This window comes from Phyllobates terribilis, unplaced genomic scaffold (genome assembly GCF_046119375.1).
Source record: "Phyllobates terribilis strain yellow unplaced genomic scaffold, ASM4611937v1 Scaffold_9__5_contigs__length_417890890, whole genome shotgun sequence".
In the NCBI taxonomy this organism is placed as follows: Eukaryota; Metazoa; Chordata; class Amphibia; order Anura; family Dendrobatidae; genus Phyllobates; species Phyllobates terribilis.
The window spans coordinates 392,181,166-392,202,468 of NW_027362769.1; the positions used below are offsets into that span (position 1 = coordinate 392,181,166).

Genomic DNA, 21,303 nt, shown 5'->3' on the forward strand with positions numbered 1-21,303 from the left:
ATCCTCTCCTGTGTGATACTGTCTGCTGAGCCTTGTATCTAATCCTATCCTGTGTGATACCGTCTGCTGAGCCGTGTATCTAATCCTCTCCTGTGTGATACTTTCTGCTGAGCCGTGTATCTAATCCTATCCTGTGTGATACTGTCTGCTGAGCCGTGTATCTAATCCTCTCCTGTGTGATACTGTCTGCTGAGCCGTGTATCTAATCCTCTCCTGTGTGATACTGTCTGCTGAGCCGTGTATCTAATCCTATCCTGTGTGATACTGTCTGCTGAGCCGTGTATCTAATCCTCTCCTGTGTGATACTGTCTGCTGAGCCGTGTATCTAATCCTATCCTGTGTGATACTGTCTGCTGAGCCGTGTATCTAATCCTCTCCTGTTTGATACTGTCTGCTGAGCCGTGTATCTAATCCTCTCCTGTGTGATACTGTCTGCTGAGCCGTGTATCTAATCCTCTCCTGTGTAATACCGTCTGCTGAGCCGTGTATCTAATCCTATCCTGTGTGATACTGTCTGCTGAGCCGTGTATCTAATCCTATCCTGTGTGATACCGTCTGCTGAGCCGTGTATCTAATCCTCTCCTGTGTGATACTTTCTGCTGAGCCGTGTATCTAATCCTCTCCTGTGTGATACTGTCTGCTGAGCCGTGTATCTAATCCTCTCCTGTGTAATACCGTCTGCTGAGCCGTGTATCTAATCCTATCCTGTGTGATACTGTCTGCTGAGCCGTGTATCTAATCCTATCCTGTGTGATACTGTCTGCTGAGCCGTGTATCTAATCCTATCCTGTGTGATACTGTCTGCTTAGCCGTGTATCTCATCCTCTCCTGTGTGATACCGTCTGCTGAGCCGTGTATCTAATCCTATCCTGTGTGATACTGTCTGCTGAGCCGTGTATCTAATCCTATCCTGTGTGATACTGTCTGCTGAGCCGTGTATCTAATCCTCTCCTGTGTGATACTTTCTGCTGAGCCGTGTATCTAATCCTATACTGTGTGATACTGTCTGCTGAGCCGTGTATCTAATCCTATCCTGTGTGATACTGTCTGCTGAGCCGTGTATCTAATCCTATCCTGTGTGATACTGTCTGCTGAGCCGTGTATCTAATCCTCTCCTGTGTGATGCTTTCTGCTGAGCCGTGTATCTATTCCTATCCTGTGTGATACCGTCTGCTGAGCCGTGTATCTAATCTTCTCCTGTGTGATACTTTCTGCTGAGCCGTGTATCTCATCCTCTCCTGTGTGATACTGTCTGCTGAGCCGTGTATCTATTCCTATCCTGTGTGATACCGTCTGCTGAGCCGTGTATCTAATCCTCTCCTGTGTGATACTTTCTGCTGAGCCGTGTATCTCATCCTCTCCTGTGTGATACTGTCTGCTGAGCCGTGTATCTAATCCTATCCTGTGTGATACCGTCTGCTGAGCCGTGTATCTAAACCTCTCCTGTGTGATACTGTCTGCTGAGCCGTGTATCTAATCCTATCGTGTGTGATACTGTCTGCTGAGCCGTGTATCTATTCCTATCCTGTGTGATACTGTCTGCTGAGCCGTGTATCTAATTCTATCCTGTGTGATACTGTCTGCTGAGCCGTGTATCTAATCCTCTCCTGTGTGATACTGTCTGCTGAGCCGTGTATCTCATCCTCTCCTGTGTGATACCGTCTGCTGAGCCGTGTATCTAATCCTCTCCTGTGTGATACCGTCTGCTGAGCCGTGTATCTAATCCTATCCTGTGTGATACTGTCTGCTGAGCCGTGTATCTAATCCTCTCCTGTGTGATACTGTCTGCTGAGCCGTGTATCTAATCCTATCCTGTGTGATACTGCCTGCTGAGCCGTGTATCTAATCCTATCCTGTGTGATACTGTCTGCTGAGCTGTGTATCTAATCCTATCCTGTGTGATACTGTCTGCTGAGCCATGTATCTAATCCTCTCCTGTGTGATACTGTCTGCTGAGCCGTGTATCTCATCCTCTCCTGTGTGATACTGTCTGCTGAGCCGTGTATCTCATCCTCTCCTGTGTGATACCGTCTGCTGAGCCGTGTATCTAATCCTCTCCTGTGTGATACTTTCTGCTGAGCCGTGTATCTAATCCTCTCCTGTGTGATACTGTCTGCTGAGCCGTGTATCTCATCCTCTCCTGTGTGATACCGTCTGCTGAGCCGTGTATCTAATCCTATCCTGTGTGATACTGTCTGCTGAGCCGTGTATCTAATCCTATCCTGTGTGATACTGTCTGCTGAGCCGTGTATCTAATCCTATCCTGTGTGATACTGTCTGCTGAGCCGTGTATCTCATCCTCTCCTGTGTGATACCGTCTGCTGAGCCGTGTATCTAATCCTCTCCTGTGTGATACTGTCTGCTGATCCGTGTATCTAATCCTATCCTGTGTGATACTGTCTGCTGAGCCGTGTATCTAATCCTATCCTGTGTGATACTGTCTGCTGAGCCGTGTATCTAATCCTATCCTGTGTGATACTGTCTGCTGAGCCTTGTATCTAATTCTATCCTGTGTGATACTGTCTGCTGAGCCGTGTATCTAATCCTCTCCTGTGTGATACTGTCTGCTGATCCGTGTATCTAATCCTCTCCTGTGTGATACTGTCTGCTGATCCGTGTATCTAATCCTATCCTGTGTGATACTGTCTGCTGAGTCGTGTATCTCATCCTCTCCTGTGTGATACCGTCTGCTGAGCCGTGTATCTAATCCTATCCTGTGTGATACTGTCTGCTGAGCCGTGTATCTAATCCTCTACTGTGTGATACTGTAGGCTGAGCCGTGTATCTAATCCTCTACTGTGTGATACCGTTTGCTGAGCCGTGTATCTAATCCTATCCTGTGTGATACTGTCTGCTGAGCCGTGTATCTAATCCTCTACTGTGTGATACTGTCTGCTGAGCTGTGTATCTAATCCTCTCCTGTGTGATACTGTCTGCTGAGCCGTGTATCTAATCCTCTACTGTGTGATACTGTCTGCTGAGCCGTGTATCTAATCCTATCCTGTGTGATACTGTCTGCTGAGCCGTGTATCTAATCCTATCCTGTGTGATACTGTCTGCTGAGCCGTGTATCTAATCCTATCCTGTGTGATACTGTCTGCTGAGCCGTGTATCTAATCCTCTCCTGTGTGATACTGTCTGCTGAGCCGTGTATCTAATCCTATCCTGTGTGATACTGTCTGCTGAGCCGTGTATCTAATCCTATCCTGTGTGATACCGTCTGCTGAGCCGTGTATCTAATCCTCTCCTGTGTGATACTTTCTGCTGAGCCGTGTATCTAATCCTCTCCTGTGTGATACTGTCTGCTGAGCCGTGTATCTCATCCTCTCCTGTGTGATACCGTCTGCTGAGCCGTGTATCTAATCCTCTCCTGTGTGATACTTTCTGCTGAGCCGTGTATCTCATCCTCTCCTGTGTGATACCGTCTGCTGAGCCGTGTATCTAATCCTATCCTGTGTGATACTGTCTGCTGAGCCGTGTATCTAATTCTATCCTGTGTGATACTGTCTGCTGAGCCGTGTATCTAATTCTATCCTGTGTGATACTGACTGCTGAGCCGTGTATCTAATTATATCCTGTGTGATACTGTCTGCTGAGCTGTGTATCTAATCCTATCCTGTGTGATACTGTCTGCTGAGCCGTGTATCTAATTCTATCCTGTGTGATACTGTCTGCTGAGCCGTGTATCTAATTCTATCCTGTGTGATACTGACTGCTGAGCCGTGTATCTAATTATATCCTGTGTGATACTGTCTGCTGAGCTGTGTATCTAATCCTATCCTGTGTGATACTGTCTGCTGAGCTGTGTATCTAATCCTATCCTGTGTGATACTGTCTGCTGAGCCGTGTATCTAATCCTCTCCTGTGTGATACCGTCTGCTAAGCCGTGTATATATTCCTATCCTGTGTGATACTGTCTGCTGAGCCGTGTATCTAATCCTATCCTGTGTGATACTGTCTGCTGAGCCGTGTATCTAATCCTCTCCTGTGTGATACTGTCTGCTGAGCTATGTATCTAATCCTCTCCTGTGTGATACTGTCTGCTGAGCTGTGTATCTAATCCTATCCTGTGTGATACTGTCTGCTGAGCTGTGTATCTAATCCTATCCTGTGTGATACTGTCTGCTGAGCTGTGTATCTAATCCTATCCTGTGTGATACTGTCTGCTGAGCTGTGTATCTAATCCTATCCTGTGTGATACTGTCTGCTGAGCCGTGTATCTAATCCTATCCTGTGTGATACTGTCTGCTGAGCCGTGTATCTCATCCTCTCCTGTGTGATACTGTCTGCTGAGCCGTGTATCTAATCCTCTCCTGTGTGATACTGTCTGCTGAGCCGTGTATCTAATTCTATCCTGTGTGATACTGTCTGCTGAGCCGTGTATCTAATCCTCTCCTGTGTGATACTGTCTGCTGAGCCGTGTATCTAATCCTCTCCTGTGTGATACTGTATGCTGAGCCGTGTATCTAATCCTATCCTGTGTGATACTGTCTGCTGAGCCGTGTATCTAATCCTATCCTGTGTGATACTGTCTGCTGAGCTGTGTATCTAATCCTATCCTGTGTGATACTGTCTGCTGAGCCGTGTATCTAATCCTCTCCTGTGTGATACTGTCTGCTGAGCTGTGTATCTAATCCTCTCCTGTGTGATACTGTCTGCTGAGCTGTGTATCTAATCCTCTCCTGTGTGATACTGTCTTCTGAACCGTGTATCTGATCCTATGCTGTGTGATACTGTCTGCTGAGCCGTATATCTAATCCTCTCCTTTGTGATACTGTCTGCTGAGCCGTGTATCTAATCCTCTCCTTTGTGATACTGTCTGCTGAGCTGTGTATCTAATCCTCTCCTGTGTGATACTGTCTGCTGAGCCGTGTATCTAATCCTATCCTGTGTGATACTGTCTGCTGAGCCGTGTATCTAATCCTATCCTGTGTGATACTGTCTGCTGAGCCGTGTATCTAATCCTATCCTGTGTGATACTGTCTGCTGAGCTGTGTATCTAATCCTCTCCTGTGTGATACTGTCTGCTGAGCCGTGTATCTAATTCTATCCTGTGTGATACTGTCTGCTGAGCCGTGTATCTAATCCTCTCCTGTGTGATACTGTCTGCTGAGCCGTGTATCTAATCCTCTCCTGTGTGATACTGTATGCTGAGCCGTGTATCTAATCCTATCCTGTGTGATACTGTCTGCTGAGCCGTGTATCTAATCCTATCCTGTGTGATACTGTCTGCTGAGCCGTGTATCTAATCCTATCCTGTGTGATACTGTCTGCTGAGCTGTGTATCTAATCCTCTCCTTTGTGATACTGTCTGCTGAGCCGTGTATCTAATCCTCTCCTTTGTGATACTGTCTGCTGAGCTGTGTATCTAATCCTCTCCTGTGTGATACTGTCTGCTGAGCCGTGTATCTAATCCTATCCTGTGTGATACTGTCTGCTGAGCCGTGTATCTAATCCTATCCTGTGTGATACTGTCTGCTGAGCTGTGTATCTAATCCTCTCCTTTGTGATACTGTCTGCTGAGCTGTGTATCTAATCCTATCCTGTGTGATTCTGTCTGCTGAGCCGTGTATCTAATCCTATCCTGTGTGATACTGTCTGCTGAGCTGTGTATCTAATCCTCTCCTTTGTGATACTGTCTGCTGAGCTGTGTATCTAATCCTATCCTGTGTGATTCTGTCTGCTGAGCCGTGTATCTAATCCTCTCCTGTGTGATACTGTCTGCTGAGCTGTGTATCTAATCCTCTCCTTTGTGATACTGTCTGCTGAGCTGTGTATCTAATCCTCTCCTGTGTGATACTGTCTGCTGAGCCGTGTATCTAATCCTATCCTGTGTGATACTGTCTGCTGAGCCGTGTATCTAATCCTATCCTGTGTGATACTGTCTGCTGAGCTGTGTATCTAATCCTCTCCTGTGTGATACTGTCTGCTGAGCCGTGTATCTAATCCTCTCCTGTGTGATACTGTCTGCTGAGCTGTGTATCTAATCCTCTCCTGTGTGATACCGTCTGCTGAGCCGTGTATCTAATCCTCTCCTGTGTGATACTGTCTGCTGAGCCGTGTATCTAATCCTATCCTGTGTGATTGTCTGCTGAGCCGTGTATCTAATCCTCTCCTGTGTGATACTGTCTGCTGTGCCGTGTATCTAATCCTATCCTGTGTGATACTGTCTGCTGAGCCGTGTATCTAATCCTATCCTGTGTGATACTGTCTGCTGAGCCGTGTATCTAATCCTCTCCTGTGTGATACTGTCTGCTGAGCCGTGTATCTAATCCTCTCCTGTGTGATACTGTCTGCTGAGCTGTGTATCTAATCCTCTCCTGTGTGATACCGTCTGCTGAGCCGTGTATCTAATCCTATCCTGTGTGATACTGTCTGCTGAGCCGTGTATCTAATCCTCTCCTGTGTGATACTGTCTGCTGAGCCGTGTATCTAATCCTCTCCTGTGTGATACTGTCTGCTGAGCCGTGTATCTAATCCTCTCCTGTGTGATACTGTCTGCTGAGCCGTGTATCTAATCCTCTCCTGTGTGATACTGTCTGCTGAGCTGTGTATCTAATCCTCTCCTGTGTGATACCGTCTGCTGAGCCGTGTATCTAATCCTCTCCTGTGTGATACTGTCTGCTGTGCCGTGTATCTAATCCTCTCCTGTGTGATACTGTCTGCTGAGCCGTGTATCTAATCCTATCCTGTGTGATACTGTCTGCTGAGCCGTGTATCTAATCCTCTCCTGTGTGATACTGTCTGCTGAGCTGTGTATCTAATCCTCTCCTGTGTGATACTTTCTGCTGAGCTGTGTATCTAATCCTATCCTGTGTGATACTGTCTGCTGAGCCGTGTATCTAATCCTCTCCTGTGTGATACCGTCTGCTGAGCCGTGTATCTAATCCACTCCTGTGTGATACTGTCTGCTGAGCCGTGTATCTAATCCTCTCCTGTGTGATACTGTCTGCTGAGCTGTGTATCTAATCCTCTCCTGTGTGATACTGTCTGCTGAGCCGTGTATCTAATCCTATCCTGTGTGATACTGTCTGCTGAGCTGTGTATCTAATCCTCTCCTGTGTGATACTGTCTGCTGAGCTGTGTATCTAATCCTCTCCTGTGTGATACTGTCTGCTGAGCTGTGTATCTAATCCTCTCCTGTGTGATACTGTCTGCTGAGCTGTGTATCTAATCCTCTCCTGTGTGATACTGTCTGCTGAGCTGTGTATCTAATCCTCTCCTGTGTGATACTGTCTGCTGAGCCGTGTATCTAATCCTATCCTGTGTGATACTGTCTGCTGAGCTGTGTATCTAATCCTCTCCTGTGTGATACTGTCTGCTGAGCTGTGTATCTAATCCTCTCCTGTGTGATACCGTCTGCTGAGCCGTGTATCTAATCCACTCCTGTGTGATACTGTCTGCTGAGCCGTGTATCTAATCCTCTCCTGTGTGATACTGTCTGCTGAGCTGTGTATCTAATCCTCTCCTGTGTGATACTGTCTGCTGAGCCGTGTATCTAATCCTATCCTGTGTGATACTGTCTGCTGAGCTGTGTATCTAATCCTCTCCTGTGTGATACTGTCTGCTGAGCTGTGTATCTAATCCTCTCCTGTGTGATACTGTCTGCTGAGCAGTGTATCTAATCCTATGCTGTGTGATACTGTCTGCTGAGCTGTGTATCTAATCCTCTCCTGTGTGATACCGTCTGCTGAGCCGTGTATCTAATCCTCTCCTGTGTGATACTGTCTGCTGAGCCGTGTATCTAATCCTCTCCTGTGTGATACTGTCTGCTGAGCTGTGTATCTAATCCTCTCCTGTGTGATACTGTCTGCTGAGCTGTGTATCTAATCCTCTCCTGTGTGATACTGTCTGCTGAGCAGTGTATCTAATCCTATGCTGTGTGATACTGTCTGCTGAGCTGTGTATCTAATCCTCTCCTGTGTGATACTGTCTGCTGAGCCGTGTATCTAATCCTCTCCTGTGTGATACTGTCTGCTGAGCCGTGTATCTAATCCTATCCTGTGTGATACTGTCTGCTGAGCTGTGTATCTAATCCTCTCCTGTGTGATACTGTCTGCTGAGCTGTGTATCTAATCCTCTCCTGTGTGATACTGTCTGCTGAGCAGTGTATCTAATCCTATGCTGTGTGATACTGTCTGCTGAGCTGTGTATCTAATCCTCTCCTGTGTGATACTGTCTGCTGAGCCATGTATCTAATCCTATGCTGTGTGATACTGTCTGCTGAGCTGTGTATCTAATCCTATCCTGTGTGATACTGTCTGCTGAGCCGTGTATCTAATCCTCTCCTGTGTGATACTGTCTGCTGAGCTGTGTATCTAATCCTCTCCTGTGTGATACCGTCTGCTGAGCCGTGTATCTAATCCTCTCCTGTGTGATACCGTCTGCTGAGCCGTGTATCTAATCCTATCCTGTGTGATACTGTCTGCTGAGCCGTGTATCTAATCCTCTCCTGTGTGATACTGTCTGCTGAGCCGTGTATCTAATCCTATCCTGTGTGATACTGTCTGCTGAGCTGTGTATCTAATCCTCTCCTGTGTGATACCGTCTGCTGAGTCGTGTATCTAATCCTATCCTGTGTGATACTGTCTGCTGTGCCGTGTATCTAATCCTCTCCTGTGTGATACTGTCTGCTGAGCCGTGTATCTAATCCTCTCCTGTGTGATACTGTCTGCTGAGCTGTGTATCTAATCCTCTCCTGTGTGATACTGTCTGCTGTGCCGTGTATCTAATCCTCCCCTGTGTGATACTGTCTGCTGAGCCGTGTATCTAATCCTCTCCTGTGTGATACTGTCTGCTGAGCCGTGTATCTAATCCTATCCTGTGTGATACTGTCTGCTGAGCCGTGTATCTAATCCTATCCTGTGTGATACTGTCTGCTGTGCCGTGTATCTAATCCTATCCTGTGTGATACTGTCTGCTGAGCTGTGTATCTAATCCTCTCCTGTGTGATACTTTCTGCTGAGCCGTGTATCTAATCCTCTCCTGTGTGATACTGTCTGCTGAGCCGTGTATCTAATCCTCTCCTGTGTGATACTGTCTGTTGAGCTGTGTATCTAATCCTCTCCTGTGTGATACTGTCTGCTGAGCTGTGTATCTAATCCTGTCCTGTGTGATACTGTCTGCTGAGCCGTGTATCTAATCCTCTCCTGTGTGATACTGTCTGTTGAGCTGTGTATCTAATCCTCTCCTGTGTGATACTGTCTGCTGAGCTGTGTATCTAATCCTATCCTGTGTGATACTGTCTGCTGAGCCGTGTATCTAATCCTATCCTGAGTGATACTGTCTGCTGAACCGTGTATCTAATCCTCTCCTGTGTGATACTGTCTGCTGAGCCGTGTATCTAATCCTCTCCTGTGTGATACTGTCTGCTGAGCCGTGTATCTAATCCTCTCCTGTGTGATACTGTCTGCTGAGCCGTGTATCTCATCCTCTCCTGTGTGATACTGTCTGCTGAGCCGTGTATCTAATCCTCTCCTGTGTGATACTGTCTGCTGAGCCGTGTATCTAATCCTCTCCTGTGTGATACTGTCTGCTGAGCCGTGTATCTAATCCTCTCCTGTGTGATACTGTCTGCTGAGCCGTGTATCTCATCCTCTCCTGTGTGATACTGTCTGCTGAGCCGTGTATCTAATCCTCTCCTGTGTGATACTGTCTGCTGAGCCGTGTATCTCATCCTCTCCTGTGTGATACTGTCTGCTGAGCCGTGTATCTAATCCTCTCCTGTGTGATACTGTCTGCTGAGCCGTGTATCTAATCCTCTCCTGTGTGATACTGTCTGCTGAGCCGTGTATCTCATCCTCTCCTGTGTGATACTGTCTGCTGAGCCGTGTATCTAATCCTCTCCTGTGTGATACTGTCTGCTGAGCCGTGTATCTCATCCTCTCCTGTGTGATACTGTCTGCTGAGCCGTGTATCTAATCCTATCCTGTGTGATACTGTCTGCTGAGCCGTGTATCTAATCCTCTCCTTGTGATACTGTCTGCTGAGCCGTGTATCTAATCCTATCCTGTGTGATACTGTCTGCTGAGCCGTGTATCTAATCCTATCCTGTGTGATACCGTCTGTTGAGCCGTGTATCTAATCCCATCCTGTGTGATACGGTCTGCTGAGCCGTGTATCTAATCCTATGCTGTGTGATACTCTCTGCTGAGCCGTGTATCTGATCCTATCCTGTGTGATACTGTCTGCTGAGCCGTGTATCTAATCCTCTCCTGTGTGATACTGTCTGCTGAGCCGTGTATCTAATCCTCTCCTGTGTGATACTGTCTGCTGAGCCGTGTATCTAATCCTCTCCTGTGTGATACTGTCTGCTGAGCCGTGTATCTAATCCTATCCTGTGTGATACTGTCTGCTGAGCCGTGTATCTAATCCTATGCTGTGTGATACTCTCTGCTGAGCCGTGTATCTGATCCTATCCTGTGTGATACTGTCTGCTGAGCCGTGTATCTAATCCTCTCCTGTGTGATACTGTCTGCTGAGCCGTGTATCTAATCCTCTCCTGTGTGATACTACTTGCTGAGCCGTGTATCTAATCCTCTCCTGTGTGATACTGTCTGCTGAGCCGTGTATCTAATCCTATCCTGTGTGATACTGTCTGCTGAGCCGTGTATCTAATCCTATCCTGTGTGATACTGTCTGCTGAGCCGTGTATCTAATCCTCTCCTGTGTGATACTGTCTGCTGAGCCGTGTATCTAATCCTCTCCTGTGTGATACTGTCTGCTGAGCCGTGTATCTAATCCTATCCTGTGTGATACTGTCTGCTGAGCCGTGTATCTAATCCTGTCCTGTGTGATACTGTCTGCTGAGTCGTGTATCTAATCCTATCCTGTGTGATACTGTCTGCTGAGCCGTGTATCTAATCCTGTCCTGTGTGATACTGTCTGCTGAGTCGTGTATCTAATCCTGTCCTGTGTGATACTGTCTGCTGAGCCGTGTATCTAATCCTGTCCTGTGTGATACTGTCTGCTGAGTCGTGTATCTAATCCTATCCTGTGTGATACTGTCTGCTGAGCCGTGTATCTAATCCTCTCCTGTGTGATACTGTCTGCTGAGCCCTGTATCTAATCCTCTCCTGTGTGATACTGTCTGCTGAGCCGTGTATCTAATCCTCTCCTGTGTGATACTGTCTGCTGAGCCGTGTATCTAATCCTCTGCTGTGTGATACTGTCTGCTGAGCCGTGTATCTAATCCTCTCCTGTGTGATACTGTCTGCTGAGCCGTGTATCTAATCCTCTCCTGTGTGATACCGTCTGCTGAGCCGTGTATCTAATCCTCTCCTGTGTGATACTGTCTGCTGAGCCGTGTATCTAATCCTCTCCTGTGTGATACTGTCTGCTGAGCCGTGTATCTAATCCTCTCCTGTGTGTTACTGTCTGCTGAGTCGTGTATCTAATCCTCTCCTGTGTGATACTGTCTGCTGAGCCGTGTATCTAATCCTGTCCTGTGTGATACTGTCTGCTGAGCCGTGTATCTAATCCTCTCCTGTGTGATACTGTCTGCTGAGCCCTGTATCTAATCCTCTCCTGTGTGATACTGTCTGCTGAGCCGTGTATCTAATCCTCTCCTGTGTGATACTGTCTGCTGAGCCGTGTATCTAATCCTCTCCTGTGTGTTACTGTCTGCTGAGTCGTGTATCTAATCCTCTCCTGTGTGATACTGTCTGCTGAGCCGTGTATCTAATCCTGTCCTGTGTGATACTGTCTGCTGAGCCGTGTATCTAATCCTCTGCTGTGTGATACTGTCTGCTGAGCCATGTATCTAATCCTCTCCTGTGTGATACTGTCTGATGAGCCGTGTATCTAATCCTCTCCTGTGTGATACTGTCTGCTGAGCCGTGTATCTAATCCTCTCCTGTGTGATACTGTCTGCTGAGCCGTGTATCTAATCCTCTCCTGTGTGATACTGTCTGCTGAGCCGTGTATCTAATCCTCTCCTGTGTGATACTGTCTGCTGAGCCGTGTATCTAATCCTCTCCTGTGTGATACTGTCTGCTGAGCCGTGTATCTAATCCTCTGCTGTGTGATACTGTCTGCTGAGCCATGTATCTAATCCTCTCCTGTGTGATACTGTCTGATGAGCCGTGTATCTAATCCTCTCCTGTGTGTTACTGTCTGCTGAGCCGTGTATCTAATCCTTTGCTGTGTGATACTGTCTGCTGAGCCGTGTATCTAATCCTCTCCTGTGTGATACTGTCTGATGAGCCGTGTATCTAATCCTGTCCTGTGTGATACTGTCTGCTGAGCCGTGTATCTAATCCTCTGCTGTGTGATACTGTCTGCTGAGCCATGTATCTAATCCTCTCCTGTGTGATACTGTCTGCTGAGCTGTGTATCTAATCCTCTCCTGTGTGATACTGTCTGCTGAGCCGTGTATCTAATCCTATCCTGTGTGATACTGTCTGCTGAGCCGTGTATCTAATCCTGTCCTGTGTGATACTGTCTGCTGAGCCGTGTATCTAATCCTCTGCTGTGTGATACTGTCTGCTGAGCCATGTATCTAATCCTCTCCTGTGTGATACTGTCTGCTGAGCTGTGTATCTAATCCTCTCCTGTGTGATACTGTCTGATGAGCCGTGTATCTAATCCTCTCCTGTGTGTTACTGTCTGCTGAGCCGTGTATCTAATCCTCTGCTGTGTGATACTGTCTGCTGAGCCGTGTATCTAATCCTCTCCTGTGTGATACTGTCTGATGAGCCGTGTATCTAATCCTCTCCTGTGTGATACTGTCTGCTGAGCCGTGTATCTAATCCTCTCCTGTGTGATACTGTCTGCTGAGCCGTGTATCTAATCCTCTGCTGTGTGATACTGTCTGCTGAGCCATGTATCTAATCCTCTCCTGTGTGATACTGTCTGATGAGCCGTGTATCTAATCCTCTCCTGTGTGTTACTGTCTGCTGAGCCGTGTATCTAATCCTCTCCTGTGTGATACTGTCTGCTGAGCCGTGTATCTAATCCTCTCCTGTGTGATACTGTCTGATGAGCCGTGTATCTAATCCTATCCTGTGTGATACTGTCTGCTGAGCCGTGTATCTAATCCTCTCCTGTGTGATACTGTCTGATGAGCCGTGTATCTAATCCTGTCCTGTGTGATACTGTCTGCTGAGCCGTGTATCTAATCCTCTGCTGTGTGATACTGTCTACTGAGCCATGTATCTAATCCTCTCCTGTGTGATACTGTCCGCTGAGCCGTGTATCTAATCCTATGTGATACTGTCTGCTGAGCCGTGTATCTAATCCTATCCTGTGTGATACTGTCTGATGAGCCGTGTATCTAATCCTATCCTGTGTGATACTGTCTGCTGAGCCGTGTATCTAATCCTCTCCTGTGTGATACTGTCTGATGAGCCGTGTATCTAATCCTGTCCTGTGTGATACTGTCTGCTGAGCCGTGTATCTAATCCTCTGCTGTGTGATACTGTCTACTGAGCCGTGTATCTAATCCTCTGCTGTGTGATACTGTCTACTGAGCCGTGTATCTAATCCTCTCTTGTGTGATACTGTCTGCTGAGCTGTGTATCTAATCCTCTCCTGTGTGATACCTTCTGCTGAGCTGTGTATCTAATCCTCTCCTGTGTGATACTGTCCGCTGAGCCGTGTATCTAATCCTATGTGATACTGTCTGCCGAGCCGTGTATCTCATCCCCGGCGGTACCTCTGCGCGGCGTGCAGCACGGACTCCTCGTTGTGGCTGGCGATGATCAGGTTGTGTTTCGCTCCGTCCCGTGCGATCAGCTGCAGCAGTCGGTCCAGTGATCGCTGGTAACTGGGGTCAGAGGTCAGACGTTTGAATTCTGCAGTGATACATTGTATCCTTCCCCACATTCCGCAGCGCTGATCTCACTGACACACTGTGACAACCCCTCAGCGGTTTGCAGCATCGCTCCATTGTCGGCCCCTCACCTTCTGTTGGTGGCCGTCCAGTCGGGCTGGATGGGGTCACTGTAGCCCTTCTCTTTCGCCAGTTTCCGCTCCTTGTCCATATACGCCCCGCGGACCAACTTCACCCCAAAACAAAGGCCCAGACTTTCCGCAGTGTGCAGGTCCTGGGTCAGGTTCTTGTAGGAATCCTCCATGACGGAAAGACAAAACAGAAAGGTGCGTAACGGCTTGTCCAAGATGGCAGAGACCACAGCGGCCGTCACCTACATAGCTGTCCCCCTCGCACGACCACCACAGCCGTCACCTATATAGCTGCACCCCTCACACGACCACCACAGCCGTCACCTATATAGCTGCACCCCTCGCACGACCACCACAGCCGTCACCTATATAGCTGCACCCCTCGCACGACCACCACAGCCGTCACCTATATAGCTGCACCCCTTGCACGACCACCACAGCTGTCACCTATATAGCTGCACCACTCGCACGACCATGGCAGCAGTCACCTACATAGCTGCACCCCTGGCACGACCATGGCAGCAGTCACTTACATAGCTGCACCCCTCGCACGACCATGGCGGCCGTCACCTACATAGCTGCACCTCTTGCACGACCATGGCAGCAGTCACCTACATAGCTGCACCCCTGGCACGACCATGGCAGCAGTCACTTACATAGCTGCACCCCTCGCACGACCATGACAGCAGTCACCTACATAACTGCTCCTCTCGCACGACCATGACAGCAGTCACCTACATAACTGCTCCTCTCGCACGACCATGGCAGCAGTCACCTACATAGCTGCACCCCTCGCACGACCATGGCAGCAGTCACCTACATAGCTGCACACCTCGCACGACCATGACGGCCGTCACCTACATAGCTGCACCTACCGCACAACCACAGCAGCCGTCACCTACATAGCTGCACCCCTCGCACGACCATGGGGGCCGTCACCTACATAGCTGCACCTACCGCACGACCAAAGCAGCCGTCACCTACATAGCTGCACCTACCGCACGACCAAAGCAGCCGTCACCTACATAGCTGCACCCCTCGCACGGCAGCCACTTAGAGGTACATGGCCCCTTCTCCAAGATGGTGGAGACCATCAAGCACTCCGACTTGTGTCTCCATGGCGGCCATCTTACCTTTAAGTAGCACTGATAGGTGTTCCAGATCCAGGGCTCGTCCGTGTTGCACTGGGCCATCATCGCCATGGTAACCAGGCTGAGCGCGGGGTTGACGTACGTGTATTCAGCGTCCACCAGGACGCGGACGCGCTTCGCTTTGGCGTGCTGCGGAGAGATCAGAGGCAGTGTGCTGTACTGCAGGGCGGGCTGCAGGTAGTCACCCAGACAGGGAGCGAGGTGGTTGCTAGGCAACACCACGCATTCGCCATCCTCACCTTCCCGACGTGGCTGAGCCTCCGCACGGCGGTCTGGAGATGCCGATTCTGCTCGTCGGACAGGAAGGGAAGAGCCGGATCCTGGAAGAACGACGACGGCTTTTACTACGATTGTCCCAAAAATAACACGATATGGCCGAAAAGAGGAAACAGCGCCCCCTACCTGGCCCTCCATGATGGAGACGATCCGCTGAGGACTGAGCGCCGCCCGCTGAGACGGATCTGACAGACACACGGACAGAACCTTCTGGTGACATCAGGGAAAAAGAGGAAACGTCACGACTGGGCCTGAGAGTTGTCACTTCCCCTCCCCCGGTCCATATTATTATCAGTGTCACGCGTTTCGCACTCACGCACAGATCGGCGCTCATCAGGGCGGTGATTTTCAGCTGCATCATGGGACGGTCACCTCCAGCCGAGGAGAGGTCCACGCATTTCATCATGATCTCCTCGTTCTGCTCGTACCAGCGCTCCCTGAAATACGGAGCGCAGATTATAAGATTGGGCGCAATACCGATCAGAGGCTGCAGGTGGCACCGCTCCTATTCAACAGTAACAGAGGTGTGACATCTGCTGGCGGGAAACTGGTACTGCAGCTCAAAAATGTTTTAAAAAAACATTTTATTCGTTTTTGTGCACATCTGTGGAGGTGTAACTTCTGGTTCCAATGTAAAATCTCTAACAAGACCCTTCACTACCATTCAAACACTCTTTGAGCCCCCTTAAAGCCAATGCGTCATCAGAAAATGACCAATCAGGACTTTGTGTTAAAGAGAATCTGTCACCAGGTCAAAAGTGACCAGGTTTTTTTTGTTTGTTTTTTTTTTTGGGGGGGGGGGTCCTTTTTAGTTTATAAGACTCACCATACAGTTCCAGAGATAAGGACCTTTTTATTGAGTGCTTACTTTTAGGTCCTTTAAATGAGGGCGTGGCTACCGGATCCTCTGGGGCGTGTCCCTGCTCCGCATAATTACCCTCTGAGCCACGCCCCCATGGCAAACATCATAAAAAGTAGCACTAAATAAAAAGCCCCTTATCTATGGAACTGAATGGCAGATTAAAAAAAGACAAAGGAAAAGTCAGAAAAAATCAGGGGAACAGCAGGAATAAAGTAGGAGAAATAAAAATGGGCACCTTTATTAATTTTAAATTAAATTAATATATTCTCCTGCCTCTTCCTTCTGTTTGTCCCAGCGCTCGCTGTTAAGTAAATCAGGAAATCTGGAGAGTATACAGACTATATTTCGCTGCTGTACCAATTTTAGACTCCAGATGGCACTGTTGCCATTGTTGAGAACACTGGTGGCATCTGCTGGCAGTTTCTGGTAATGCAACGTAAAATATATAATTTTGAATGTAATATTTTTTTTAATGAAGTATAGACAGAGGGGAAACGTGAAGCTTCTGGGTGCAAAATCCATAACGTGCCCCACCATTATCCGAGTGTAGATTCTAGCAGACATATAAGCAACTGCTACCATTGCCACTAGCAGGAAGGTAGTGGAGTCATTCATACTGACTGTTTCCACTAATACATTAGGAAGGCGTGACAAAATCACACAAGAAACATGTTACAGTGCCCCCTACTGGTCAGGTTATGTATCATGGGTCCCAGCTCACCCGCTTTTGCTTTCGCCCAAGTCTTCCTCTATGGGTACAGCCAACATGGGGCGAATGCCCAGCCGCGCCAGCCGCTCCATACAGGCCTGAATCTCTGGGAGAGTCTCTCCGGCCACAAACTGGCCGTACACCGAGCCTCTCATGCCCCATTCAAAGAGTCTGCGGCCCAGGAGCCTGCGAGACACGGAGAGGAGCTGCGGGGAGAGAAGAAAGGAGAATAATCAGACATGGAGGAGATGCGGGGAGAGAAGAAAGGAGAATAATCAGACATGGAGGAGATGCGGGGGAAGAAGAAAGGAAAATAATCAGACATGGAGGAGCTGCGGGAGAAGAAGAAAGGAGAATAATCAGACATGGAGGAGATGCGGGGAGAGAAGAAAGGAGAATAATCAGACATGGAGGAGATGCGGGGGAAGAAGAAAGGAAAATAATCAGACATGGAGGAGCTGCGGGAGAAGAAGAAAGGAGAATAATCAGACATGGAGGAGATGCGGGGAGAGAAGAAAGGAGAATAATCAGACATGGAGGAGATGCGGGGAGAGAAGAAAGGAGAATAATCAGACATGGAGGAGATGCGGGGGAAGAAGAAAGGAGAATAATCAGACATGGAGGAGATGCGGGGGAAGAAGAAAGGAGAATAATCAGACATGGAGGAGATGCGGGGGAAGAAGAAAGGAGAATAATCAGACATGGAGGAGATGCGGGGGAAGAAGAAAGGAGAATAATCAGACATGGAGGAGATGCAGGGAGAGAAGAAAGGAGAATAATCAGACATGGAGGAGATGCGGGGGAAGAAGAAAGGAGAATAATCAGACATGGAGGAGATGCGGGGAGAGAAGAAAGGCGAATAATCAGACATGGAGGAGATGCGGGGGAAGAAGAAAGGAGAATAATCAGACATGGAGGAGATGCAGGGAGAGAAGAAAGGAGAATAATCAGACATGGAGGAGATGCGGGGAGAGAAGAAAGGAGAATAATCAGACATGGAGGAGATGCGGGGAGAGAAGAAAGGAGAATAATCAGACATGGAGGAGATGCGGGGGAAGAAGAAAGGAAAATAATCAGACATGGAGGAGATGCAGGGAGAAGAAGAAAGGAGAATAATCAGACATGGAGGAGATGCGGGGAGAGAAGAAAGGAGAATAATCAGACATGGAGGAGATGCGGGGAGAGAAGAAAGGAGAATAATCAGACATGGAGGAGATGCAGGGAGAAGAAGAAAGGAGAATAATCAGACATGGAGGAGATGCGGGGGAAGAAGAAAGGAGAATAATCAGACATGGAGGAGATGCAGGGAGAGAAGAAAGGAGAATAATCAGACATGGAGGAGATGCGGGGAGAGAAGAAAGGAGAATAATCAGACATGGAGGAGATGCGGGGAGAGAAGAAAGGAGAATAATCAGACATGGAGGAGATGCGGGGGAAGAAGAAAGGAAAATAATCAGACATGGAGGAGATGCAGGGAGAGAAGAAAGGAGAATAATCAGACATGGAGGAGCTGCGGGGGAAGAAGAAAGGAAAATAATCAGACATGGAGGAGATGCAGGGAGAGAAGAAAGGAGAATAATCAGACATGGAGGAGATGCGGGGGAAGAAGAAAGGAGAATAATCAGACATGGAGGAGATGCGGGGGAAGAAGAAAGGAGAATAATCAGACATGGAGGAGATGCGGGGGAAGAAGAAAGGAGAATAATCAGACATGGAGGAGATGCAGGGAGAGAAGAAAGGAGAATAATCAGACATGGAGGAGATGCGGGGGAAGAAGAAAGGAGAATAATCAGACATGGAGGAGATGCGGGGAGAGAAGAAAGGAGAATAATCAGACATGGAGGAGATGCGGGGGAAGAAGAAAGGAGAATAATCAGACATGGAGGAGATGCGGGGGAAGAAGAAAGGAGAATAATCAGACATGGAGGAGATGCAGGGAGAGAAGAAAGGAGAATAATCAGACATGGAGGAGATGCGGGGGAAGAAGAAAGGAAAATAATCAGACATGGAGGAGATGCGGGGAGAGAAGAAAGGAGAATAATCAGACATGGAGGAGATGCGGGGGAAGAAGAAAGGAAAATAATCAGACATGGAGGAGATGCAGGGAGAGAAGAAAGGAGAATAATCAGACATGGAGGAGCTGCGGGGGAAGAAGAAAGGAAAATAATCAGACATGGAGGAGATGCAGGGAGAGAAGAAAGGAGAATAATCAGACATGGAGGAGATGCGGGGGAAGAAGAAAGGAGAATAATCAGACATGGAGGAGATGCGGGGGAAGAAGAAAGGAAAATAATCAGACATGGAGGAGATGCAGGGAGAGAAGAAAGGAGAATAATCAGACATGGAGGAGATGCGGGGGAAGAAGAAAGGAGAATAATCAGACATGGAGGAGATGCGGGGAGAGAAGAAAGGAGAATAATCAGACATGGAGGAGATGCGGGGGAAGAAGAAAGGAGAATAATCAGACATGGAGGAGATGCGGGGGAAGAAGAAAGGAGAATAATCAGACATGGAGGAGATGCGGGGGAAGAAGAAAGGAGAATAATCAGACATGGAGGAGATGCGGGGGAAGAAGAAAGGAGAATAATCAGACATGGAGGAGATGCGGGGAGAGAAGAAAGGAGAATAATCAGACATGGAGGAGATGCGGGGGAAGAAGAAAGGAGAATAATCAGACATGGAGGAGATGCGGGGGAAGAAGAAAGGAGAATAATCAGACATGGAGGAGATGCGGGGGAAGAAGAAAGGAGAATAATCAGACATGGAGGAGATGCGGGGAGAGAAGAAAGGAGAATAATCAGACATGGAGGAGATGCGGGGAGAGAAGAAAGGAGAATAATCAGACATGGAGGAGATGCGGGGGAAGAAGAAAGGAGAATAATCAGACATGGAGGAGATGCGGGGGAAGAAGAAAGGAGAATAATCAGACATGGAGGAGATGCGGGGGAAGAAGAAAGGAGAATAATCAGACATGGAGGAGATGCGGGGGAAGAAAGGAGAATAATCAGACATGGAGGAGATGCGGGGAGAGAAGAAAGGAAAATAATCAGACATGGAGGAGATGCGGGGGAAGAAGAAAGGAGAATAATCAGACATGGAGGAGATGCGGGGAGAGAAGAAAGGAGAATAATCAGACATGGAGGAGATGCAGGGAGAGAAGAAAGGAGAATAATCAGACATGGAGGAGATGCGGGGTCCAAACATCCGGGGTCCGAGCCTGTGCTTCATCTCATGTCTCAGTAACCTTGTCTGATACATTGTAACAAATCCCAGCAGGGAGCACAGGACGTGGTCAGGGCAATCCTCTGCGAGATACATTGTACCAGTCTGGAGGCCAGAGGATCCTGTACACCTGATGCAACTGTAACAGACAGTCAGCTGTGCGCACAGGTCCAGGATAGTTCTATCCGGTCAGGACAATCTCTGATGGTTTGCTACAATGTGTCGGCTAATGTGTTCGGCTCACAGGGGATTGTTCAGTCTGAACACATTGTAACAAACTCTCAGCTGTGAGCAGTATGGGGTCTGCGGTGGCATTTCCGTCACTTACCTTGTCGGAGTTCCTCACCAGACTGGGCACGGAGCAGAGCCGGAATATGAGCAGCCCCCGCGCCACCTCCCAGCCACTCTTCAGCCTGAAGGCTTTTCCATCCGAAAAACTGAGCGCCGGTCCTGGGCCCTGAGCGAACGCCCTACAGGACCAAGTCCAGACCCCGGGCGAGAGCCGAGACCCAGAAGGCAGGCAGCGGGCGAAGCTCCACATGATCAGTGCAGGATCAGCTCCACATATTCAGTGCAGGCTCGCCGACACCTGACGGCTACAGTGAGTGCAGGGGGGGGGGGGGCAGTCAGCGACCAATGACCGCGGCGCACGTGGGACGGTGGCAGCTGTGTACATAGGTGTCTGATGTCCCCACTCCGCCACCAAAATCAATACATGCCCAGGGGATGCCGGGGTTAATACACAGCCTATATAAGTGTATATCGGGTCAGGACACTTATTAACCCATTGCTGAGCTGGACATTTCACCAGGAGCCGATTAGTCAGTAAAAAGGTCAGACGCGCGTTGGGGGGGGGGGGGGGGCAATGAAATAAAGGTCACTCATGTCCTGGTATGACACCGCAGTGCAATGTCCACATCCACCACCAGGGGGCAATCTCCTGTACCGGCCGCTAGACCCAATATCCGGGGCCGGTCGCCCATCTCCCCATGGAAAAAGTTAAAGGTACAGTACGGGGGGAAATCGATGCACTGGAGGGAGGGCTCAACGCAGGAACCGTGAAGAATCCGGCTCCTGTCCCTGCACCTGACAATTACTTTGATGACCATTTAGCAGTACCGCTGCAATTCCTCAGCTCCACCACCAGAGGGAGCCGCTGCATCCCGACCTCCTGCTCTTAA

General features: G+C 48.7%; 1 protein-coding gene across 2 annotated transcripts in view; it reads right to left on the reverse strand.

Annotated features, from left to right (window-relative positions):
- PRODH2 (proline dehydrogenase 2) overlaps window positions 1-20,742 on the reverse strand; it is a 72,942-nt gene extending 52,200 nt beyond the window's left edge. The window contains exons 1-8 of one of the 2 annotated variants that reach the window (XM_073646019.1): window positions 20,451-20,741; window positions 16,913-17,106; window positions 15,646-15,766; window positions 15,456-15,539; window positions 15,293-15,373; window positions 15,036-15,182; window positions 13,903-14,069; window positions 13,655-13,765 (exon numbers count right to left, since the gene is read on the reverse strand). In XM_073646019.1, the coding sequence (XP_073502120.1) occupies window positions 13,655-13,765; window positions 13,903-14,069; window positions 15,036-15,182; window positions 15,293-15,373; window positions 15,456-15,539; window positions 15,646-15,766; window positions 16,913-17,106; window positions 20,451-20,663 (1,118 nt within the window). In that variant the 5' untranslated portion in view covers window positions 20,664-20,741. Of the gene's footprint in view, window positions 1-13,654; window positions 13,766-13,902; window positions 14,070-15,035; window positions 15,183-15,292; window positions 15,374-15,455; window positions 15,540-15,645; window positions 15,767-16,912; window positions 17,107-20,450 lie in introns of both variants that reach the window. The other variant, XM_073646021.1, reaches the window with a different exon arrangement.
- Window positions 20,743-21,303: the final 561 nt, after the last annotated feature.